At 50.7% G+C, this 25532-nt stretch overlaps 1 protein-coding gene across 2 annotated transcripts in view; it reads left to right on the top strand.

Annotated features, from left to right (window-relative positions):
- ALX4 (ALX homeobox 4) overlaps positions 1 to 20003 on the top strand; it is a 41130-nt gene extending 21127 nt beyond the window's left edge. For both annotated transcript variants that reach the window (XM_039731038.1, XM_039731037.1), the window contains 3 exons: positions 6757 to 7067; positions 14500 to 14628; positions 16674 to 20003. In XM_039731038.1, coding sequence (XP_039586972.1) covers positions 6757 to 7067; positions 14500 to 14628; positions 16674 to 16997 — 764 coding nt within the window. In that variant the 3' untranslated portion in view covers positions 16998 to 20003. The remainder of the gene's footprint in view (positions 1 to 6756; positions 7068 to 14499; positions 14629 to 16673) is intronic.
- The last annotated feature ends 5529 nt before the right edge of the window (positions 20004 to 25532 follow it).

The raw sequence follows: 25532 nt of genomic DNA, 5'->3' as shown, positions 1-25532 counted from the left end.
TTCAGAGCACTTAGGTGCTTACATCTGGTTCTGACGAGCTTAGGAAAAAGCAAGACCCTCAGGTGATCACTGTCATGGCAAGGCATGCAGGACTGCTTGGGAAGGAGGAGACTAATCCAAAAGGTATCAAAACCAGAGCCAAGAGGAAACTGAAAGCCCTTTCAAGCCCCCTTCACATACTTGTCTGCCTTATCCATCTTCCCTGGCTAGTACTCACTGGGGGTATATCAGTTCAGAGGTTCTAGATGGCTTGTGGTTCATATGCACTGCTTTAGGCAGAGACACAAGTAGGGTGGAGCAGAAATCCACGATTTTTTCCTAGCTGTTTGTGACATGCCAGGGGGACTGGAGAAATCAGACATGTTAAAATGCATTAGCTGACCCATCTTGTCTGTCACCCATCAAACTTTGCACATGGCCTGGCATGCTGCAAACCTGTAGCTGATCACCCCCAGCCCTGTGCCTGGAACACCTGCATGGAATCTAACGAGGCTCTGATGTCACCGAGGTGGCTGCCACTTCCATCTGCTGTCACTTAAAAAGTCATCTTTTGGCTAATCCTGGCATATCCCCAAGGAACTGTGTCACCCCCTGCAACACTGAAGACCTTCAGGTGTCAGAGAGGAAAAACTATGTCTCTGGGAAATCAGCAAGAGAACTGAGATACCCAACTCCAGAATATTGGCATAAGCAATAATCTTCCTTCTCATTCAGTAGTGAAAAAGCCGTGGTATGCGATGGAGCAGTTTCATTTTCTCTTCATGGAGGCAATGGCAGTACATTTTCTTGCTCTTTCCTTATATCTTGTTCTGGGAGCCAGAAAGTCAACTGCAATTGCAGCAGGTTGCTAGAAGCATTTTTGTGCCTTCAAAATTTGCTAGTCAGCACTTTCCTGCTTTTCAGATGGATGTGCCACATGAAAAAGGGCTTGGGGAATGAGCTGTGCCTTTTTCTCTAGCCACAGCTTCTATGCAGAGTTTTCAGAATTGATTTGTTTATGTAAAAGCCAGTTTTGTTAGCGTCCTTTAAAAAACATGAAAGAGGAGCAAGAAGCACATGTTGCATTTGTACAGACAATGCTGAGCTCTCCCCAAGTAGCCACAGGGTGTGTGAATCCAGCTAATCAGGCAATAAAGCAACACATGCCCTCAAAAACAGATGTTTGTATTGGGGAAAAAACCAAAAAAACTAGTTCAGAATAAAAGTGAGAGGAACAGCAATTTCCCCAAGTAAATAGTGCATATTCCCAAGGCTTGCTGTGATGTAAACTTCTCAGCAGCACTAGAGCTAATGTTTATCAAGCTGTCTGTCCCCAAACTCATGCAGTGATTTAGTCCAGGAGAACTAGCCAGCCAGGAACAAGAGGGCTTAAGTGCAGCCAGGACTGAGGTGAATTTGACACCCACAGAAACGTCTCCCAAGCATACAGCGGAGGTAGAGCCAGTGACTCAAGTTATGCACTGGCTTCAGGGCCACCAAAAATCCACCCACGAACTTGCTGTGTGGGACCTTTGACACTGTCTCCAGCCTGCTTTTCAGGAACAGAAGGAGGTTTTTAGACCTTTCTGCTCCAGGCCTTAGTATTGTTCCTGCTGTATGCTCTGATCAGAAAAATAAGTCTCTTCTCAAAGAGGGGAGTCCTAGGTGCGGTCAGGAGGAGCACAGTAGAGAGAAACACTCCTGTCCCCTTTCAATCTTCTACAGGTAGACTTTTCTGTCGGACTTCACTCTGCCTGTAATTAGCTCCCCAAGGCGATCAGGTATTTCACAGCTATTTTTAGTCTGTGAGTTCCACCATGAGTAACCACAGAGTGTGTCCCCCCTTTGCTGTAGAGCCTCAGGAGGCTGCAGGCAGCAAAGCAGCAGTGCCAGCAGCTTTGACAAGCTCAGCAGAGAGGGACAGAGCATCCATGCAGATGAGAACATTCATGCACGGGTCTCTTGAGCACAGTGGGAAGTCAGTGAATGCTGTACCGTGCGCAGAGGAACAGCATAGACCTTATTCAGCCTTCCTTCAGGTTCTGCAGAATCAACCAAAGGAGGCCTGGTCTGGGAGGGATGGACAGGCTGTATATTCATCCTTATCCAGAGGTGAAATGGAGATGCTCCAACCAGCTTCTGCTTAGCAGCAGGTGGTAACTGCAGCTTCCAGAATGAAGCCAATGGTTTGTGTCCTATCTAGAATTATACCATCTGCATTTAAGAGACAAATGCTGCCCAGTTTTACACTTCAGTTGGGCACAAGAGTGAAAGTATGATTAAGCATCTGATCATTGCAAATAAAATCAATGATGCCACATACAACTACAAAAGTGTTAAAATATTTTCTACATGTGTAGACTGCAAGAGCATTGACACCCTGAACAGAAATAAACCTGAATATTTGGGTCTTTATATGTCTAAAATTCAGTCACTTTGTTTTTTCCTATATAACCCAAAATGTGAATGTTTTAAAAAGAATAGTCGTGTGTTGACTTCTAGATTTTAATGACAGATAGGAGGCAGAAGACTGCAACAGACAGCTTAGAAACAAGTGTGATCATTTCAGCATATGTTGAGGCAGGATCATAGGAGCTGGATAAGGTTCCTATAGCCGTCCAAGTCCTTGAGGTGTGCTGGCTGGGCTGTGGTGCAAATCTGCCTTGGTAAGAAGTGTAAAATGCACTGCCTGAACCCTTTTAGCACTGGTATTTAAGCAAGAGTTGAGAGAATGACATTAAGAGCTTTTTTTTATTTTAAAGGGCCATTGCTATGAAGAGTCAGACCATGCTTGTGCAGGCAAGGAGAGGCACCCTGAAGTGGCCAGCCCTGGAGACTGTGGAATCTGGGGGTGGGCAGGGGAGAACAGCCCTGTGCCCACACTTGGACAGGAAGGCAGAAGGCCCCAGTGCCATTTAGTGTGGGAGCAGAGGGGCAGCCTGGTGCTGCCCCATGCCACCTGTGCCGTGCTCTTTGGACATGGGCTGTCCACAGGCAGACAATGTCTGTGAGCTGCCACATGCCAGCAGAAGTTCAAGGCTATTCTTGAAGCCTCCCAAGACTGGGATAGCATTAGCTCTTTGCTGAGACTGTAATAGCTTGGACAAGGTGTTGCCAGAGCAGTATATTAGCAGTGCCAAGACCCAGCAGGGATTTTTACCTGGAGCCCAGGGGAAACTGCCCTGTGCTGGCTGTGTCCCCAGGCTGTGCTGGCTGTGTCCCCAGGCTGTGCTGCCCATGTAGCTCTCCTGCAGCCTTATGGGCTGTGGGGCTGCCATCCCAGGATCTGTGTGAAGGAACCTATCAGGCAGGAGCTGTGGCTTGTCACACACGTGCTGTGCAAAGCAGACCTACCCAAAGCTGTGTGTTGGAAATGTCCCAGTCTCCATCCCTGTAGATGCACCAAAACTGACTTTGCTCTAAATTAAATTCCATGGATAAGATTGTACATAGCCAAGATTTTACTTCAGCACCTTCTTAAAACAGCACACCTGAGGAACAAAACAGATACAAGCTGTGAATCCAAACATTCTGACAGCATGATAAAGATGGCTGTTCCCTTCAGGAGCATGTCAGCAGAGCAGAGCAATGCCTTGCTGTCTCAGGGCCTTACCTCATGGCCACAGGTGAACATGGTCTTGTGTCTCCTGCACCCCCTTTCTCCTGTAGGGTTCCCAGGACAGATGTGGTGAGATTTGAAAGGCATTATTCTGCATATCCCCTGCAGAAGTGGGAATGCAGGCATCCCTCCTGCCCAAAAGGAGCTACAAGATGCTTGGGGCCCACATGCCCAGTTATCCTGGACTGTCCCTTGTCAGCTGACACAGGGTGACTCAGGGAAGGTCTTGGGAGTGCTGATGGTCTAGCCAGCAGCCAAGGCACTGGAAGAGCAGGGTATAATTGTGGGAAGTCAGAAAATATCCTCCTTCTACTGCTACGAGGGCAAGGATGGATTGGCAAGCAGTGCAGGAGGCACCAACTCTGCTGTCGGGCTTGCAAGGGTGCAGTGGTGCTCACATCAACTCCTTGTCACAGAGATCTTCACAATATGTAACTCAAGGTCTCTCTAGGTTTGATTAGAAACAGACACCCCAAACTTTGCACTGAAACTTTGAGGCCATCTCCAGTTACAGGAAGTCTGGGCATATCCATATGCAGATGTATGCAATTTGTTTCACTTCAGCAGTTAGCGTGACTGTTTTGAGGTCAGGGAGCCTGTTTCTAGGGAATGAGAGTTGTTTCTTGGGATGTTCAGCTGAGAGTGGATGCACACCATGCCCTCCCAGCACTGCCATCAGGACCTCCATCCCAGAGTTTCCGCCCCATATAAACAGTTCATCCCTACCAGGGCTCTCAGGGGCTGGAGGTGAAGAAGCCCACACCGGCTGCAGTGCAGGAGCACTGGAGCAGCATGGCTGAGCTTCAAGGAGGGGGCTCAGGACTGGCAGAGCAGGCATGGGAACACCCACTGTGTGTGCAGCAGGGACAGTCCTTGCTCCTTGGGGCTGATAGTTTGTGATGGAGATAACTTATCAGTGCTGAAAATCCTGGGCCCAGCTCTCAGCTGCAGTTTGAGCTATGCTGTCAACGAAATTAGAACAGACACAGAGCTTTTCTCTCTTCCTCTGTGTGTGTTTGTGTTTGTGCATGTTTGTGCAGACCTATCCCCAGCTAACTGAGCTCCTGAAGCAGATAAAAACCAGCAGAGGATTTCCCAAGGAAAGGCTTCAGGTCTTGTGTTTGCTGCTGCTGGAGATGCAGGGGGCTTAGGAGTTAGGGAGGCAGCCAGAGCAGAGCTGTAGGGGAAAATGTACTGAGCTTCCTGACATCATAAATAATCCTCGAAAGAGAGAAAGAAAAAAAAAAAAAGAAAAAAGAAAAAAAAACAAACCAAACCCAGAAAAACTCACAACCTCTTGGAATACTTTATTTATTACTCTGTCTCTACTGAGTCTCATAGGTGGTAGTCCATTGCTGCAGACTTTCTGGAACTGTTTTATTTTCAGTTGTAAAAATTATAAATATCATGTCCGTAACTTATGATTTACCAAGGCTGTGGGGCAGGGCACTGTCCCAGCCCATTTTAGACAGGTCTGTCCACCTGCATCCCCCAGGAGCAATGGGAGAGGTCAGCCAGTTGGAGAAGGCAGGTTCAAAGAGGAGGCAGAGTGTCAGTCACTGGCCTAGACACTGGTTCTGGAACCCAGGGAGCATAAATCTTTGCAAAATGTTCCCAAGGATCAAAGAAAGAGAGCTGAGATAGACATCAAGTTTTGGTAAGCTTTATAGGGAGCTCCTCAAAAGTCTGAAGGAACAATATTAGAGAAAGCAATAAATCTGAAATCACAGTAGGGTGAAAGTGGCAGGTGATTGTATTGCCTTCATCCAAGGTCTGCCTACAAGCCCTCTGTACCACCTGGGCAATTTTCTTCCCAAATCCCTTTCACAGCTCATCCTTCCAGGCTTAAACCTGGGCCACCCTCACTCTTATGCCTGAGGGTGAGCTACATGTGAGCTACATTTCACCCTCCTGGTTTCATCCCAATCATCTCAGCCTTTCAGTTGTGAGAGTGAGAGATGGGCAAGGACTTGTACACTGTGCACCTTTTCATAACAATTTTCATGGGCTTTTGGCTGTGAAGATGTGACAGGTCTGTTCACAGAAGGGCTAAACTGTAAATACACAGTGAATTAGTAAAAGGATTTTGTAACAAGAGATGAGTATTGCCAAAGACACAGGCTAAGATGCCTAAGCTGACATTAGTGACCCTATCACATTGCCTGGGAAAAGCTCCCAGTGGAAACATCACTAAATAGTGGAACTGTTTCCCAGAAAGACTGATCCTGTCCTGGTAAGTTCTAAAAATAGACTAAAGGGAAATTTCAAAAAAATATGAGACACTTGATGTGCTCTTGGCTTGGTAAGAAGAGCATGGATAGAAAATACCACAGTATCACTTCCCACACATTTAGGAACTGAGCATAGTGGCTCAAGGTTAAAGCCTTCAGTAGGGCTACCATGTTTTTTGCCCCCAGATCCCAGGCAGAAACGTGGCCAGGCGCCACACTTGGCTGTGCATGATATGGCAGGTGGCCAGTTGCTCACACAGATCCCTCTTTTTCTGTCCTGGGTTCAGCCCACCATGCAGAGCAGTGGCATCAGATAAAGGAGAGCCATGGATCCCCACCAGGGTCCTGCAGGCATAGCATCACTCTTGCTCATGAAGGGGACACCACTGTCACTGGAGGCAGGAGGTGTGCAGGAGAGGACACAGACAGTGCCTGTGCCTGAGGATGCATATACCCTGTTACAAAGCCACATGGTGGTTTTACTGCAGCTGCTAAGCCTTAGAAAGGAAACAGTTCACTGGTTCAGTGGTTGAAACCTCTTCCTCCTGCCTGCCATACTGCTCTCACATGTTATGTCTCATTAATTATTAATTGTTGAGGGCAACCAGGTGGGAACAGCCCCCAGACTGCTGTCACACTCCTCTCATTTCCCTCTGCCCTGCACACAGGGGGTGCTGTTTCTGCAGGTGTGGCTGAAGGAGAGCCTTGCTCAGGTGTGTGTACCTGAGTGCACAGGGCTCATCCTCCCACCTGGGTCTCTGAGAGGGAGCAGGAACTGAGAGACCTTGCCCCAGCCTCCTCTTGCCCACCTGTGCTGGGCAAAATAGGTCAAAATATTCACATGTGTTTCTTTTTCTCTCTCTCCCTTCCCCCTACCCCTGGTCAAACCTGCCCTCCTCTTCCCTCCCCTACCTCCCACTGAAACAGGTAAGGAAAGTGGATTGGGAGAGCCTGACTTGCAGCCAAGCTCCGACCCTTCAGCAATGGACAGCAGCTACCTCAGCGTGAAGGAGGCCGGGGTGAAGGTGCCCCAGGACAGGGCCAGCACAGACCTCCCCAGCCCCATGGACAAGGCTGACTCGGAGAGCAACAAGGGCAAAAAGCGGAGGAACCGCACCACCTTCACAAGCTACCAGCTGGAGGAGCTGGAGAAGGTCTTCCAGAAGACCCACTATCCCGATGTCTATGCCAGGGAGCAGCTAGCCATGAGGACAGACCTCACCGAGGCTCGTGTACAGGTATGGGGGGAAATCCTGGGGCTGGCTAAGGGATGGATGAGCTGCAAAAAACCTCTGAAGTTCCCTTGCAGCCCCGCCATAAGCTGCAGGCAGCTGAACCCTAATCAGAACCTGTGGCACTGGGGGAGCATGAGGTACATCCACATGTTACACTGGTGTCACCTGCTTTATTTGGTCTGGTGTCCTGCAATCCAGTGCTCACAGAAACACTCAGAAACACTCTTGCCCTTGAGCTAATGGGACAGCAGGTGGGTAAGCCTCACCACCACCCTGAACAAAACTTGGACAAAACCTGCTCTCTTCAGGAGGCTTGCAGGGGAACAGGTTCATTAGTCTGAGTGGGAGCAAGCTTTTCCACACCATCGGCTCCTTCTGGCAGATGGGGCTGCAAGGTGACTGGGAGTTCAGTGCCAAGAACGTGGTGATGCAAGAGAGGCAGCTCTTACTGCTGCTTGGCAGGTGCTGAGACTGCATGAAAGCTGGAGATCTGTAGGCAAAAGGTGCACCCACCACCTTAGGAGAAGCAGGAGAGTCAAACAGCCACACTCTGTTGACAGTCTCAATCACCCCCACCCACACAGGCACCATCTCTCATGAATTAACTCCCTTGAACTAACCTGGGGGGCCAGTAGACCCGAAATGCACATCACAGGAGGGAATGATTCTCTGACTACTGCTCTTTCCTGTGAGTCAAGGTTAAACAGAAGGCATGTCAGGGCTCAGAAACATGTGAAAAAGGAGCATCACTGCACGGAGTGGACATCCACAGCTCACACCTTGGTGGCCAGCTCCTTCTCCAGCACAGCTAATCCTCTCACTTCCATCTGCAGGCATTTGTCAGCTCACCACCCCCAGAACCTGCACTAGCATCAAGAATAATTGGCCCATGGAGATGCCTGATTCTATCTTTTATACCAGGAATAGTCCCAGCTCCCAGGCAGCCTCTACTTTAATCTTTACAAGTAGTTGTTGCAAATAAGGCCCACATCCATGCTCAGGTCCATTTTAGTTTGTACATTCACTTCTGAATTCAACCAGAAGCAGAACTTTTCTTGTATGCTTGCCTAAACTGGCCTGCAGGGCTGGTGTGCTCTTCCTCTCCACAGCTGTTTCTCTTCAGGCTGGACATGGCTGTGTTTCAGTAGGCAGCAGGGAGATTCCCACTGGTCCTGAGTGCAGCATGCTGAGCACTGCAGGATGGGCAGAGCAGGGCAGTGCTGCAAACATCAGCTCTTTACTTGTGCCACTGCATGCAGCTCTTGATTTCCCAAGAACACACCACAAGTGCTAATGGGGTCTCCTGGGAGGCCTGGCATAGCATCGGGTTACTGGCTGCACAGTGCATGACATTCCTTCAGCTCAGGAATGAGAATGAGGTGCTGGAGGGTGGCGAGCTCCTCCTGCTCGCTTCCGAGCCAGGGTTTGCAGCTACTGTGTCGTCCCAGGCAGCGTGAAGGGCTGTCCATCAGAGCCAAGGCAGGTGAGGCAGATGCAATCTACACATTCCTTACATATGACCCATTTTCGGGTTTTTCCCCACTTCACTACTGGATCACACTTCATCTGAGGTCAGAAGAACTTCCTAGGTAGCCTGGAGTATATTTGGCAAAGAGGGGTTTGGTTTGCTCTGAGATAAACGTGCCAGTAGCCTGCTGCCATAGGCAGCAAGAACAGCCTCCCTGCCAGTGCCACCTCTCACTTGGGAGGGCGATGACAGGGCTCGTGTGACAGAGCTGCTGAAGGGCTTGTCTGAGTGGCCTGGCTGCTCGTGCACTTACCCCGTGGTGAAAGGGGTAAGCACTTGCATTTCAGTCATTCCCTGGCTCTGCCGGGAAGGACCCACTGACCTGGGCTGTGGGCTGGCACCAGGCCACCACCTCGTGATGCAGGACTGCCATGCTGTCAGCAGCAGAGTGCACTCCTGCCACTGGAGAGCAAGGACCCGCAGGCTTGTGCCAGAGCAGCAGGTGCTGGTATCTCCGATGTGTTCCCAGGGGGATGAGGCTGTTGGTTAGGGAGCTGCTTGGCCTTGGCACGGCAGTGGCAGCCCCTGGGAGGCATGGAGGTGCAGTCTGAGGTGGCACAGGGCTCTTCTGCTGGTGTCACAGGGCTGCTCTTCACATGAGACAAAGCCTTTTTTTAGTGAATCAGCCTAGTTCCTGTCTCCACATCTGGGTTGTGCTAGAGCTTGTTTAGCCTTGTTTTTGGTCTCCCACCCCCTGGGCAGTTCTGCTCGTCCAACACCAGCAGTTTGGCACCAAGGGCCATTAGCTCCCAGCCCAAGAGTGGGTACGGGCATGGGACTGCAGCTCAGGAGGCTGATGGTGAAGCAAATGCCTACTGCAAGGACCAAGAACCAAGGGCTAGAGGGTGGAAATCACAAATTAGACACGAGCCACTCGCTACTTTTCCCCTGCAAGCTAAAGAGCTACTAGGTACTCAGACACCCTCCATTGCACTGGGAAAGGCTCTGGCTGCAGTGGGGTGTTTGGGCACACACCTGCTGCAGTCCCATGAGCCTTGAGGGAAGCACAGTAGTCCATCTCCCAGAGAAGATATGGTCTTCTAAGGGATAATCCTGCCCTGGAATGATTTTCTGGAGGTCAGCTTCAGCTGCCTGCAAAGCTGAACTAAGCAAAGCAAGATGGCAGAAAGGCGAGGCACAGGTTTAAGGTGTGATGCTCCCTCCCACAGCTTTTGGCTGGAGGTCAACCCCTCTGGCCAGGCTTGGCTTCCTGGGGAGCATAACCAGCTGCACAGCAGGCAGGAGCAGATGCAGGGCCCAGACAGGCTCATGCTTCATTAGTGAAGTAGCTGCCGGAGATTTTGGTGTCTGGAGAAGAGCCCATGCCAGCAGCATATATGAGGTGGACCATACTGTCTGTGAATCAATGGCATTCCGTGGCCTGGCCCCTCTCCTGCTCCATTTCCTTGCCTGCCTCAGTTTCCAGCCATCTGTACTGGTGTCTGACAATACCAAAGCTAATTCCCCCTGTGATGCAGTGCAACATTTTCCTGTCTACTCCTCACAGCCTTGCCCCTTGTTTCCATGTAATATTAAGGTACTGCACATCCCTGTTTTCCAAAGTGGGAGCCATGCATAAGCTCTGTGCAGAGGCACAGCCAGGAAGAGGTTGCTATGGCTCAGCCACAAACCTGCAAGGGTGCACAGGGAGTGCTGGGTTCAGGTAGGTCCTATATATCCCATTCCTTTCTTCTCCTCTTCCATGTCTGGGGCTGCAGAGGCCCAGAAAGAGCTTCTGCTTGGTACCAGCAACTGCTTTAGGCTCTTTCAGCTCATCCAGGTCTGCAGCAGATGTCTGAGGCAGTGGCACTAGAAAAACAAGGTAGACACATGTATTCACACATTATTCCTTCCCTTTGCACAGAAACACACACAGGCACATCCCAAGTCCATGCTAGCCTGGCCCTGGCTGCTTATCTCTCTTGGGTTATCAGTATCTGCCTCCTGGACTGCTCTCTGGGAGAGGAGAAAGGGATGGGACTGGAAGGAGGCTTCACAGCCAGGGAATATAACCCCTCAGCCAGCCCCCCCTAAGAGCCAGCTTTATGATTGCTGGGACCATTAATGAAATGTTTTCGGCAGTGACCCTGTGATGCGGCAGGGGCTTGAAAGTGAGAGGGAAATGTCAAACTCCGCTGTAGCAAAATCACCGCCTTGGAAAAAAAGAAAAGAAAAAAAGCAAAGCAAAGCAAGAAGTAATATATCTTGATCCCTTTTCCCCCATAAAACCCTGGGAGGCTGGTGGAAGGAGCGGAAAGACTGAGCTAAGCCTGCAGGAAATTAAACATGAAATGAAAACAAGCTCGAGTTATTCAATTCTCTCATCCCAGGCTCCAATTTCCCATGCCAGGCCACTGATAAAATGGTGTCCAGTTTCAGCACTCAAGGATGAATTCTGGCTCTGTTCTTGCAGTCTGAAAAGCAAAGGACTGGTGTCCATCTCTGGCGAGAGGGGAGACAGCCTGGCCTTTCACAGAGGGATTGGGTCCTGATGGAGGCTGAGCAGAGAGAGGAGGGTAGCAGGGTGAGAGGACAGGAATGGAGAGAATGGATGCTGTAGGGCTGCCAGAAGAGAGTAAAAGCACAAGAGACTTGAACATGGTGGGCTAGTTCTTACCTGCATCAGAGCAGTGATGCAGTGAGAGGTGCTGGGGACAGGGCATGAGCACAACCCCACAGCTGCTACCAGCTCACCACCACATGTGCAGAGGTCAGCCTCACCCACCATTGCCATGGCGGGGATAGGAGAGAGGGGAAAACACTTTTTCTTTAACTTGGAGGAAGGAAAAATCAGTGATGCAGCCCCTAACTAACCAGACATAGTCAGTGGCCTGGGTTAAGTCCCAGCTGAGCCCATCCATCTGTGCCCTGTGCAGGGCATACAGGGATTGGTGGCAGGGACAGACTGGCAGTGCCCACTGGGTGCGAGGGTAGAGGCAGCAAGAGAATGAGGAGGAGCCTCCTTGATTTGTCTCAGGCCACTTCTGGCCTCTCCACCCCCAACAGCACATCAGCTGTCTATGCATGTGGATGTAGGTACCACATATAGCTGAATGTTTATGGACACACGAAACATTCTCTGTTCTGTAGATTTTTACAGGGCTGATTTGGTACATCAGGGCTTATCAAAGCATTGTCTGCATGAGTCAGATACATGACATTACCATACACTCCTGCTGTAATTGCTAACACAGAGATCCAGTGGCCCCTGCACAGCAGACACAGCCCATCCTGACCCCAGAGGACATGCACTAGCCACTGCAACCTCCGCTGCCACATTCCCATCCCACGACAGCCGCTCTTGACAAGGAGTGACAGGCAATGAAAGGAAAATGAACTTCTGTTTGGGTTTAGATTTGCTTTTTAAAAGCAGGTGTCTTCTAAGACTGTGGAAATACTGAGGATTAGTTGAGGTTTTTTGCTGACATTTTCACATTATACGTTGCCATGCCTGTCTTGTTTTCCCCGGAGCACTGTGGAGGCCTGGAGAAACCCAACTGCAAGACACCAAGAAGCCTGTAAGGATTTGGACCAGAGGAGAAAGGAGAGCTTTAAAAAGTGGTCTAAACCTTGCCACAAGTGCTTCAGAGCTCACTGTCAGCTGTCAGAGTGTCTCTGGTGCCTGTGACACCAACACTTGGACTGAAGACACTCTTCTTCAGCCTAATGTGATGACTTGTCACGTCGTCCCAGCCCACCAGCCACGTGGCAATTTGGGAACTGCCAGTTTAAATCAGTTTGCTCTGGTCAATCCAATACATAAATGTGTTAGAGCAGAGGCTGAGACCTCACTCTGCTCTGTCAAGGCAGCTGTTGTGCTGTCCTGGGAAGAAGAGGGCACAGACTGATGGCTTCGAAGGTCACACTGCAGAGCCACACACTGCCGTGGGGGCCCGAGCTCGGCCGCCCTGCTCCCAGGTGGGATGCTCAGGCGGGCAAGGCAGCCAGTGCCTTCACCCCACGGGGAACAGCCACGTATGCCTGGCACATGTTCATCCCGGCCTCATGCACAGGCAGCACTCTGCTCCCTACCTGCTCTGCACCCCTCTGTGCACAGCGGGGCCTCCTCTGCCTGAGGAGGAACCAGGTCAGCACCGCTAACTTTGAATCTGCAGATCAAAGCGGCGTGATCCAGGCCAGCCCTGGGACTGGCCTGCAGCTGGGCTGGAGTGGCTGTGCCAAGAAGAGGTAGAAGAAAAACAGACAGCTGCCTGAGGCATCAAACCTGCTCCAGTAGGACGCTCTGCATGTGCAGCGTGTGCGCAGCTGGGATAACGATAGGATGCTTCTCCCCATGCTTTTTGCACCTACTGAAAACACTCACAGGGTTTTTGATTTGGGGTAGGGGGTTCATAGGAGGTTGGCCAGCTTGTAGATGACCCACGCCAGTGGCATTGCCATGGCCATGGGGCCGGGCACTAAACTCTGTGCTATTCTCAGCCCACATGAGGAGCACGTGCCTGGCAGCTGCATTATCTGCTCCCTGCCCAAAGCAGAGCAGAGTGCACAGCCAGACCCTCAGCTGCCTACTCATACCACAGGCCTGGCTGCGAGAGACCAGCACGAGGCTGTCTGTGTGGTGGAAGGCAGAAACTGAAGCAGGAGAGCCTGAAACAACTCTTCCAGCACAAGCAGGAAGGTCAGCTCAGAACAGAAGACCAAACCCCTTATCCCTCCCTGTAGCAGCTTCTGGCTGCACTGATTCAAGCTGCAGGTGCCACAGCATTTCTACCCCTGCAAAAATTGTCCTGCCATCCCACCCTGTGCCAAGAACCTGGCTTGTCCTGCTGTCCTGTGAAGACATGAGCTTCCTACCTGGCATCTGCTCTCCACAGGTGCCTGGCAAGCAGCAAAGCTGCCCCACGGCCAGGCGTGGGGAGGGCCAAGCTGCTTGTCAGCAATACCCTCTCTGGCCCCCTGCAGCGAGTCACCGTGTAAAACTCGAAGCAGAGCTGAGAGGCTCTAGGAGTGCTCCTTTCATGCACTCGAGTGACCTGCACAACCCAGCCCCTGGTGATCACCCTCATCTCTCAGTGCCTTCAAAGCAGCTCTTGATTGATGTGTTTCCCTGACTCACGAGCTTGAAGAGGCTTTGAAGACACTGGGCCAGGCTCTGATCTTTCTTAGGCTGATGCAAATCAGGAGCAATGGTGCTGACAACAGTGCAATAATCCACACTGATGTCAAGCCAGTAAAAATAAGAGCAGAAACAGAGTTTTGGTCTTTGCCTTGAAGGGATCTGAGCAGCACTGTGAAGCAAAGAGTAGCAAACCCTGCAAAGAAAACTCAGTGTAAACCAAAGGATGCTATAGAAGGACACCTGTCCTTTCCTGCAGCTAAGGAGGGAAGGGGTGTTCAGCTTTGTATTTCTTGTTGCGGTTAAGAAAAATGAGGGAGTTGGTGAGAAATGCAAGCTGCAGTCAATGACATCATCATAGCCAGGATTAGTCCTGGGGAAAGCCCCGTCACTGCTGTTTTCAGCCTGGCAGCAGCACACACAGATGTATTCACACTTCTCCTCTGAGACTGGCAGGAGAGCTGCAGGCAGAGCCTGGGTAACACAGATTTAGGAGTGAGAGGAAGATGGGCTACGCCAAGGCAAATCAGGCTGTGGGAGGCAAGAGCTGGGAATGTCCCCAGAGAGGCTGTGCACTAGAAGATGGACATCCCCTTCTGCACGGAGTGCTCCCTTTCTAGGAGTGCAGGCTGTTCCCAGTCCCTCAAGAGAAGCAGGGAAGGACCGTCTCTCCCCTGCAGAGCATGTGTGTGGAGCAATGCCCTTCTCTGTGCCATACCAAACCACCCGCCTGGTGAGGCCCTGCCCTCTGGTGGGCTCTTCAGGGCTGCCGGGCTACCAGACACTGCCGGGCTCCCCTTGCTCACAGCCCTGCTGTCCCCTCTCCCCAGGTGTGGTTCCAGAACCGGCGAGCCAAATGGCGCAAGCGGGAGCGGTTCGGACAGATGCAGCAGGTCCGGACCCACTTCTCCACCGCCTACGAGCTGCCTCTGCTCACCCGTGCTGAGAACTACGCCCAGGTGAGTGCATTCCCCTGCCTGGGCACTGTGCTTGCTGGACACGCTGCCTCTGGTCCCAGTCCTCCCCAAGCCATGCTTCACTTCTCAGGCACATCCAGCTGCCCTTAGGCAAGCCTGCAGGGACACCGGGACTATACTGCCAGGCAAAGGGCTGGCAGTTTTTTAGTCAGGTGTCTTGCTTGGCTCCCTCATGCCCTGACCCAGAGCATCCATCTTTAAAGCAGGTACCAGGCACAGCACTGTGTGATATAGAGCAGCACCCTTGGGCACAAGTGCTCAGCACAACCTATCACATGTGCTACTGCCCACTAACTTTCCACTGGTTTGAAAAGATCCAAAAGGCTAATTCATGCCTAAAGAATAGCAGATCCCGGGGAGGTTTCCTGTTACCATGTCTGGTTTCGATGCCCCTTGGACATGGTGGTTGGATAAAAGCATTTTTCCCCTGGCAAATTCCCACAGCAGTCTCCCAGTGATGGGCTGTGGTACGTACAGCACACTTGGTGACATCTGGGGATGCTTCCCAAGGGAGTTGTAGATTTATGCTCCAAAGGAAGAAGGGAGGAAGCAGTCTTGTTGGGGTACCTGAGGTGCTTCTGAGTCCTATTGAAACTGTTCCTGCCCTGACTCTGGGAGCAAGTCACAGGGTTGCCTTCCCTTCTTAGCTTCCTGTCTTGGAAAACCTGTCAGCACAATAGCCTCCTAAACATTGGGCCAGCCCCAGTTTCACAACACTTCAGATGATGCCAGGCAGACTGGGGTTTGCTAGCTCCAAGGCTAGGCTGTGCCCCAGAAAGCACTCCCGCCTTCCTCCACTCCTCTTCCCACCACCCAGAATTTGCTCAAGGGCGCAATTCTGCAGGCATGATGCTCTGAACCTGACTGTCCTCACAGATCTGCTGGAAGCCCTCCCTCCCTGCCACCCTGTCTGTCAGCTGCCTCCCCAGGCAGTGCTGTACCAGTGCTACCCCTCAGCCAAGCCAGGAGTGTTTGACCTCTCTCCCGCTTGGCGTCTCCCATAAACTGAACAAGAAACCCTTTTGAAACAGCTGAGATGCCAAAGCAGCTTTTCAAGCAGAGAACACTCTCAGCAGCCTTTTTAGCATGTCCTTCTCTTGCCTTTGTAACCTACACTGCTCTCTCCCTCCATACTGCCCTCCTCTCCCAGCACAAGAGATTCAAATATTTGAAAAGCAATTTGCAGAAGGTAAGAGATCAGAGAAGGCCCAAGGGCAAGCAGTGGGATGAAGGGCCCTTTGCTCTCTTGCTCCAGCCAACTGCTCATCTCTTCTCTGCTTTCATTCTGCATGTCCACGTGCCCCCTGCTGCAGCACACCTATTCCCACTGCCAAATACTGAGCCCTCCTCTTTTCTGCAATATCACTTTATGAGTGACACTGCAGGATCCCAGGTGGTCTCTCAAGGTGGCCCTGCAGGGGTCTGCTCTGCAGCAGGGTGGGTGATGCTGCCCGGATGGGCACTGCTGGGGGAGAGGGGCAATGAAGCTGCCTGTGCTGAGGGCTCAGCTCTGACAGGCATGTCTGTGTGCACAAAATAGCTCTTGTCTAGGCAATTGCAGCTGCCCCAAGCTGGAGAAGGATGGTGGATGAGCAGCCTCCCATCACTGCTTTCTGCCTGATTCCTGCATAATGAGTAGGACCACAGAAACACCATGGATGACACAAAGTTTCCTGTGCTGAGAAAAGTGCTCATGGTACAAAAAAAGTAAGAGTGTCTGGGAAAGAAATAAACAGATGCTGTGGCAGAGAAGGAGCACAGTGCTGCTCCCTGTGAGTAATCCTGCTGCACTCCCTGCCCCTGTCCAGGCTGGCATACGGGTTTTGGAGCGGATTTGCTGCCTGCAGGAGGGCTGAGGGTGCTGCAGCTGGCAGGGCCCAGCAGACAGGACTGCATACCCATCTCACTGGCTGCCCCTCCACTAGGCTGCCCTGCCAGGCCAGGGCTGGGCACACTCCACTCCCCCAGGCCAGCTGCCCAAAATATCCTGCATGGGGCAGCCCTGATGCTTCTTTTCCCTCCCCCAGATCCAGAACCCCTCTTGGATCGGCAACAACGGAGCCGCCTCCCCTGTGCCTGCCTGCGTGGTCCCCTGCGAGACGGTGCCCTCCTGCATGTCCCCCCATGCTCACCCCCACGCGGCCGGCGGCGTCTCCGAGTTCCTCGGAGTCTCCGGGCCCGGCAGCCACGTGGGACAGACTCACATGGGTGGCCTCTTCGGCACAGCCGGGATGAGCCCCAGCCTCAATGGCTACGAGCTGAACAGCGAGCCGGACCGCAAGACCTCCAGCATCGCTGCCCTGAGGATGAAAGCAAAGGAGCACAGCGCCGCGATCTCCTGGGCGACATGACAGGGCTGCGGCCCAGTGCCCGCCAGACACGGAGAGAGCACGTGGGGACAGCCCCATAAATCCATCCGCTTGGACTCCAGACAGCAGTTGCCTCCTCGGGGATCTGAATGCAGCACTTTTAGCTACCCTAGGCATATAAAGTACATATGTTAATGTAAGTGGAGTGTTTCCAGCATGAACGTGGCAGCTCCCGGCTTCCTGGGATCAGGCAGGGAGAGGGAGGCTGTGGAGCAGCACCTCTTCCATCAAGATCTGGGATGGAATGCATCCCTTCTCACTGCCACCTCCCCGACAACCTGGGCATTTTTTCTTTCCGCTGTTTTTTCTGACACCAGACATGCCTTTCCAAAGAGCAAGAGGCCACTGGCCTTCCAGCAGCTTCTCCCATCCCACCACCCACCCCCACACATATTCTGCCCCGGGCAAGGGACTGGATGGGGACTCTGGCACCAGCAAAAAGACTCTCTCACAATGCCAACATCATTTTAGCGGGAGCTACACCTTCCCACAGCTGAGTGGGGAAGAGGGCTGGGAAGATAACCAAAGCTAGAAACAAGGCAACATTAGCCCACCTCCTTCTACCCTGCTCCTGCTCCATCTTGTGCTCTGAGATGAAGCAGAGTTGTAGAGGCCTGTGGAGGGGATGCCCCTCTACCCACCATAGCACAGTGTTATCACACTGAGAGTCTTTGCCAGCCCTCTGGTGACCCAGATGGAGACACACCCCAGCAAACAAAAGTTTTCCAGCATGGCTCAATGCCCCAGGGAGTGCCTGGGCTTTGCTTTCCCTAGTTGTGGTCTATGTTGAGGCTCACAAGCATGGTGGTACAGAAAAAGATTTCCTCTATCTCACTCGGTCGGGAATTAACTTCAGTTTAGAGACAGCAGCTCTGGCAGGGAAGCACAACTGCTATGTAAATCTGCAAGTCCCCAAAAAGACTGCTCTAAGAAAGATCTCAAGCACTAGCACACTGCCACAGTGGCACAAGGCCACCAAATTCCTCATGCACCTCATCCTGGCGTCAGACATGTGCAACGACAGGCTCTCCCTCAGCCCTCCACCCCAGTGCCCTGTGGCACACAATGGCTGCGGGCATCTCTGCACCAGAGACAGCAAAAGGAACAGGCTGGGAAGGGGCTCAGGGGAGAACAAGGTGATACTGCCCCATCTCCAGCCACCTCAGATCCTCTTCACTTTGCAGAGGAAGTAGGAGAGACCAGAACTTCTCTGGTTTGTGTGACCCAACATGCCTGTCTGCTTTTCCGTCCCGCTGATCTTACCTGCACAGAGCTGTTAAGATCTCCGTTGCAAGGCTAAATGTTTTACAAGTTTTTCAGTGATCATAGTGCATGGAGTAATTTTGGAACATCCTTTTACGCCACTGAAATACCACCAAGGAGAAGCTGAAAGTCAGCTGGGCACTACCACCCACACAGTGTGGCTCTGCAAGCTGGGCTTGAGCTGGGGTAGCCATCTCTGAGATTTGCAAGGGAATTATAGGATACTACTCCCAGAAAAACTGGTTTGTCACCTTGCCCTCTTTCCTCATGCTTACTGTTAGGGGATCTTGTGGTTTAAGGTCCAGGAATATCTAGTGGTCTTGGAAAAAGTTCCAAATAAGCTACAACCAAACGTCCAGCTTCAGGTTAATGAGCCATACAAGCATTCCCATAGTGCCTAGACTGTCAATGCACTACCTTAATGATACACTATTGCTAGGTCAAAAGTAATATATTTACTGGGGTAAGACAACACCAGTAGTCCTGTTTCTTTTCTCTCCTCAGAAATGCTAAGAGATGCATTCCCTGCTATGCACAGGGAGCCAGCATGCGTTTCACCACATCATGTGCATAACCAGGGCCTCTCCCACCACAAGCAGCCAGGATTTACATCCCAGCCTAAACATTCAGCTGAGACCTCAGGCACGGTGGCTTAGATGCTGAAAGTGATGCTGATCACCGAACCAGGCAGGATCATGCTGATCAGCTGGAGGTGTACATCCCCACTGGGTACCCCAGAAGCCACTGAGCTTCCCAGCTACCCAGGGACTGGTGGCAGGAGGCAATTTGTCCAGGTTTGTGCAGGCAGCTGAACACAGTGTTGAGAGCTTTTTCCCAGGTACACTGGGAATCTTGATGCTTCCCAATGTCAGCAGGCAATCAGTGGAGGGCTGCTGCCTGAACAGTCCAGTACCATTGCTGACAAGGCAAATTAGCAACAAGCAGAGCTAAGGAGAGGGCAGTGGAGCAGGCAGCCATATGGGGACAGGCCTCACTTAGCCTGCAAGCCTGAAGGCAGCTCCAGTGGAGGGCTGTATCTATTCAAGAGCTTAGCTGCATTCCCTACTGAAGTTAAAAGGTAGCTTTTCCTCACAGACTTCCACGGGGCCAGTATTTCATTTGAGCTGTTTAACAGCCCAGAGGATTAAGTGCTGTATCCCTGTCTTGTTAGAGAGAGAGAGGAGAGTCTCCTGGCAGCAGACTTGGCATTTAGAGAAGCTTGGCCCCCACTTTCTCTCACCTTAAAATTCATGTGGAAAGCACATGTTGGACTCAGTCTAATTTAAACACCACTGCGCGTGCCCAGCCCTCAGCCTGCCCGAAAACACCATGAGGCAAGGGGAATTGTTCCCTGGACCCCCTTGTGCAGGGCTCCCTTCCCACCTCCACCTGCAGGCAGCCCCACTGCTCATCAGGCTCTGCCTCACCTCTCTGGGTGCTGCTGCCATTCCGGCACAGTCCCTTGCACCCAAACTTCTGGGTAACGCTGGAACAGGGGCCCGTCCCAAACCTTCAAAAGCAGTTGTTCTGGTAGTTTTTAAGCTACATGCATCTGTACTTAAAACACATTTTAAAAATTAATTTAAAAGGGTTTTAAAAACTAGCTGTTAAATTAACATGAAAAACTGTATAAATATATATATATACTTATATATATGTATATATATATATGTGTGTATCTTAACCTAGCCAGCCTACAGCTACTGCATTTCTTAAAGGTCACAGGGTCAGTGCTGTTCTTGCAATCTCACGTTACCACGATGATACCTTTTTTAATTATTATTGTTGTTGTTATTTTAATACTTTTCAATTCTATTTATGACTTTCTTCTCTATTTATTTCTTATTTAGTATTTTACTCATGTCTATACATTGAATCACAATTCCCTGGCTTGGACTTGCCTTCAAAGCTGCAAGCTTTGTCCCCATCCACCACCATAATGTCTCACAAGCATCAGCCACCCCAACACCTGCCATGCCCATGGTGGCATCCTCTGTGGGTGCAGCCCAGCTAACTGGGCTCACCGAGATGCTCCCTCCAGCCTCATGGAGGGAGGAGAAAAACATTTCTCCCAAGCAGTCTTGGTCCTGTCTATGCAGCAGGTATCCTACAAAGTGGCTGCCTTTTGTTGCCCATGGTTGGGAACCCCAGAGATGTCCATAGCTTTGAGACCAGGAGGATGCAAAAGCAAGAGCAATGGGTTCCTGGCACTGGCTTAAAAGCAGTTGGATACCCACGAGTCTGGGTACTCATTGCCAAGCACTCAAAAGCACTTCTTGCCTATTGCTACTTCTAGCAGTAGTTAGTGCTTTGGTAGCAATTGAAACCAGTGGGGAACTAGGCTTGGGCTTGCTGGGCCCTGCGGGGTGCATACTCTTAGGGCTGCCGTGCCTCAGCAAGCTCATGGAGAAGGGCCAGGTCAGCCCCCTGGCACATCACCTACTGCCAGCAGTGCCACCCACCTGCACTCGCATCAGGCTCTCCGGCCAGGCTCCAGTTGCCCCCTCCAGAATATGCTACCCAGTTCAGGTCCCACTGCCCCAGCACCTACCTGGGTATAGCCCACAGGGAGGAAGACCAAGACAACAAAATAAAAAGAGAACCACCCTCTCTTCCCTCGAAAGCCTGTGGCAGGGTGTGAGCGAGCGTCCATCCCTGCCGGAATGCACATCCCTGCCAGGTGACACGTCCTTGCTGGACCACGCCTGGCCTGAGCCATGGCATGGGCAGGGTGTTAGGGAAAGGCCACACACAGTGACAATGTGTCACACATGGAGTTCCAGAGCTGCAGCACACATGGCTTCACCTGCTCCATCACCGCAGGGACGCATCACCAGCCTGGTCCAGGAGTGCCCTGTGTGCTGCCCAGCAGGGCTGCCTGCTGGTTTCCCCCTGCAGTGGAAGTGTTTTGGGATGGGGAGGCGCGTTCCCCTGATTCCCAGAGTACACTCAGACTGGGCAGCACATTGTAAAACACTTTCCAAACAAACTAAGGCAAAAAGGTAGTTTCTTGGAAAAGGATTGAAAAATAATCAAGCAGAGGCAGAGCCCTGTGTTTATTTTGCTGCTCTGACTGACACAGCAAAAAGCAAACAGACCAAGGGAGAAATTAAACCCAAATGGGAAGGGGGGTGGAATCGGATGGAAAGTCATTCAGCCCTTTGCAGCTTCCCAAAGGGAGCTGGGAGGAGGTGAGGGAGCAGCCTTACACCCCCTTAACTCTTTGCTGGTAACATGGTTCTCCACTCCCCCCACATAGCTAGGTAGGTAGGTAGAGCTAGGACTTTTATACTACTGATTTTGAAGGACAGTTTTCAATGTATAATAATATATCGGTTTAGGTGTGCAGTGCTTGAAAGAGAGACTGGGAGAAAGAAAACAAACCTCAATCAATATTATTGTTTTTTTGTTGTAAAATATTGTAACCTTGTATAAATGCTACCTTTTTTTTTTTTCTCTTTAGCTTAACAGCCTGGGGTAGAACATATTAAAAAATTAAAAAGTTTTAAAAATGTTCAGGAAAAAAAGAATAAAAAAAATCATTTAAAATGTTGCCACATGAGGTTTGTGCCATGCAATGTTATTGCCTATGCAACCATGTATTACCAGTTCATTACAGTGGAATATTAAAAAAGAACAAACAGTCTTGCAGCTTGACTCTTTTTAACTTTTTTTGAAGTAAGTTATTGCATTGCACTTGCAGCTTCTTTTTTTCTTTTTTTTTTCTTTTTTTTTTTTTTTGGAGGGGAAGGGCGGGGTTTTCCAGTCACCAATTTTTTTTTTTGCAGGTTTTCAAAGGAATGGGAAGGTCCCTGCTACCCAGCCACCCAGGCCAAGGGGGCACAAACGCTGTTGTTGTTTTGGTTTGCAATAAACTCCTTCTCTTCTCTCCTCTCAACTGCAATCTGGCTGGTTTGTTCCTGACTCATGACAGATGAAATGCGATCAGAGGGGCCTCCAAAATCTCACGTTAATTGAAGCTGGCAAAAAATACTAACAGTGCCCTTTTGAACTGCTGACGCAGTCCAGAATGGATTAGCCGGGGGTAGATTAACAACAGGTGGCAGCTCACGGGCTGCTGCCTGTCCGGCACAAAGAGCTGGGTGCGAGCCAGCCAGTGGGCACGGCAGCGCCCTGCGGCCCAGCCCAATGGGCCCAACAGGCCCCGCGGCCGCCGGCAGCGCTTCCCCACCGCACCGAGGGCACCCTGGCCACGGGCTGGACAGCACGATGGCCTCCCGGGCTTTACTGCTCTGCAGCTGCTGCTTCAGCTGAGCTTCAGCCTCACAGGGCTCTTGGAGGCCTCCCAGCCCCTCTCAAGCAGTCCTCAATGAGGCAGCCTGTAATCGCAGCTGATTTGGCAACAAGAGGCCACAGAACTGGGGACCCTCAGCTTCCCATGCTGTGGCACCACCCCTTTTACACAGCACAGTCACGTTAGGGGCACTGAGCACAAGGTCTCTTGAAGCCCTAGGAGAAGACACCTGGGGCTGGCAGCGTTTCCCATATTCCCATGGGCCATCACACTCCCTCCGCTCCCAGCTCCATCTTAGCAGAGGCATCCAAGCCTCAGCCACCCTCTTCTCCCCTGTGGGTCTGCAGGGTTTCCCAGCAGTGCCAACCTGCAGCCAGAAGCTGCTCAGTGAAAGCCAGAGGGCTCAGTCTGCCCTCCTCTGTGGGGCAGACTGAGCCCTCTGGCTTTCACTTGGCTCCACACAAAGGGAAGGGTTTGTTTGGGCCCCAGCAGTTCACAGGGCACAGCTCTTGTCCCACTGCAGGAAAATCTGCCTTCTGTGAGGGCCCTTTCTGTTGCTTGCACTCCATCAATAAACTCAGCTGCAAAACTGCTTCCTTCGGACTGCACAGACCCAGTAAGAGCTCAAGTCCCTGTACCCAGATGCTGGGTGGACTGGAAAGGACCTTTCTTGTTCAGGCAAAGCTGAGAAGGTGCCCAGCAGCTGCCAGCAACCCACCAAGACCCACAGAGCTCCTCTGGCCTTTTCATCAGTTTTCGGGGAGCATCAGCTTGCTTCAGATGGTGCTTTTCTGTCTCACAAAGAAATGGATAATGCAGGTGCTGTTGCAAGCTTATCCATTCCTCTCACTTGTAGGAGAAAAATTCCTTCCCTCCCCAAGCACTCAAAGCCAGATTCTCCAGATGTTGGCAGAGTTCAGAGTGTTGAGAGCCTAAAGCCAGTTTCAGTAACATCCTGCTTGTATGGGTTTACATCAGAAATTGCTCCTGGCCTAAATGATGTCAAAGAACTAAAGAGTCTCTTTCTAAACTAGATAGTGGCAGAACCCAGATTAGAAATGGGCATTTTCTTTTTGAAGCTACACCTTCTTAGTGGAGTTACAGGAGTTATTCAAAACACATGGAAAAATTTCTCTCTGGAAGATGTGGCTACAGCTCCTATGTTAACGCGTTCCTTCTCTGCTGGAGAATATGACTTTGAGGCAGGGCAAAGTTCGGGCAGTTTAAATGAAAACCAATTTTTTATTCCTGTAAACTAAACAGATTTGCCTTTTTTTCTTCCTCTTTTTAAAAGCAGGTTATTAACCTTTAAGCAGATGGATGTTCAATAATCTTCTCATTGGCAAGGAAGGTAACAGCCATGCAAGGTGCATCTACTTATGGCCAGCTGGAGCCCACATGTAAAGGTGTTGCATTTAATCTGAGACAAACAAGTGTTTATTATTTGTGAAAGGATCTTCCACTTTCTCTTGCTTTGCAGTTCGTAACTTACTCACAGGGCAAAGACAGATGCTCTGAGTTAGCAATCTGCTCCTTTTGCTGTAGCCTTACTGAATTCCTGGATCTCATTTTACGGTCCTTTCTCCTTAAAACCTTTTCCCCTCCCTGTTTGTATGAAGTGTGGCAAAGCAGTTATTGTTCCCATCAGTCTGCAACTGAAGGCACCCGGCACTAAGTGTGGCCAGCACCCAGCTGAGACCTGGCCCTTGCCTTCAAAGAGAAGTTTCACAAAAGAAGGACCTGTAAGTTTATAAACAGCCAGCCAAGCAGGTGAGAAACAATGATTTTTCTGAGTGTATGGCACCTATACACATGGGCACATGGGAGGGAACACAGCCAGTGGCTTGAAAAGCTCAGGTATCTTTCCAAGGCATTATGGGCTTATCTCCTGGATGAGCACAAGGTATTCACACTTGTGAATTGTGGGCACCTGGATATCTGTAAGTGGCACTTTGTTCAGTGAGTCCCAAGCTTTTTAGTTTTACATGTTCCCATCACTGCACAGAATGGAGGGGAAGGGCTAAAAGAGATAAGCTTCATCCTTAAAAGCACAGGATGCAAAAGAAACCACACCTCATAGTGACACATGGAAAATCTCATGTGGGTCTGCATATCCCAAGTTCTTCATGCCTTCATTGGTCAAATGGTGAGCTTTGACCAGTCCCCCTCAACTGAAATTTAGGTTAAAAATCTAGTAGATGTGACTTAATAATTATGCTGATATTTTCTTAGTCACAACATCCCCCCTGCACAGAGTCTGGTACTGAGCACTGACACAAGTTTATAGACCTAATAAAATTATAACCAAGTTGCATTGATCTCTGTCCATGGTCACTATGGAGTTGGTATGCTTGTCTGGAGCAGGAGTACTTCCTGTTTATGCAAGTAAACAGGCATTTAGCATGACTAAAGGAAATTTGAAGGACAATTACGGGATCCTTTTCCAGACAAATGGAGACAGCAAACAGGCAACCTTGCAGGAAGAACCTTTGAGCAGCACTGTTTTCAGTCGAAAACTCCCTTCGTGCTGCTAGCTCCAAGCCAGTCTACGTAATTGCCTCAATTGTCCCTGTTATCCTTTAATGGGAAACATAACTCACTTTCAAAGCAACCACAAGAAGCTGCAGACAGGGGAATCCTGAAGATCAGCAGAGGTGGGACTGCATTACAGCCATTTCCATCAGGCTGAAATTACACAGAGTGCACCAGGAATGTCTCTAAATGGCTTCAAGCCAGGGCTGCTGAAGCCTGCTGATTCTTAAAGTCAAGGCTAACAGTCCTCTGCCTTGGTACTGAGGAACCCAGAACTGCAAACAAACAACAATTCAGACAAAAGTGTAGCTGTTCTGCTAAATCCCAGGCTTGAGATACTGGTGTTCAATCCTGTTTTTTTTACCCACACATCTCCAAAGGGAATCCGACTGCCTCTCTGTGTTTCCCTATCTGCAGCTACAAGTAAGAGACTGATCTTACCCATGCAGGAGGACCATGAAGCTCAG

The sequence above is a fragment of the Passer montanus genome, unplaced genomic scaffold, assembly GCF_014805655.1.
Source record: "Passer montanus isolate IOZ18808 unplaced genomic scaffold, ASM1480565v1 scaffold75, whole genome shotgun sequence".
NCBI lineage: Eukaryota > Metazoa > Chordata > Aves > Passeriformes > Passeridae > Passer > Passer montanus.
This window is presented reverse-complemented; position numbering and strand designations above follow the sequence as displayed.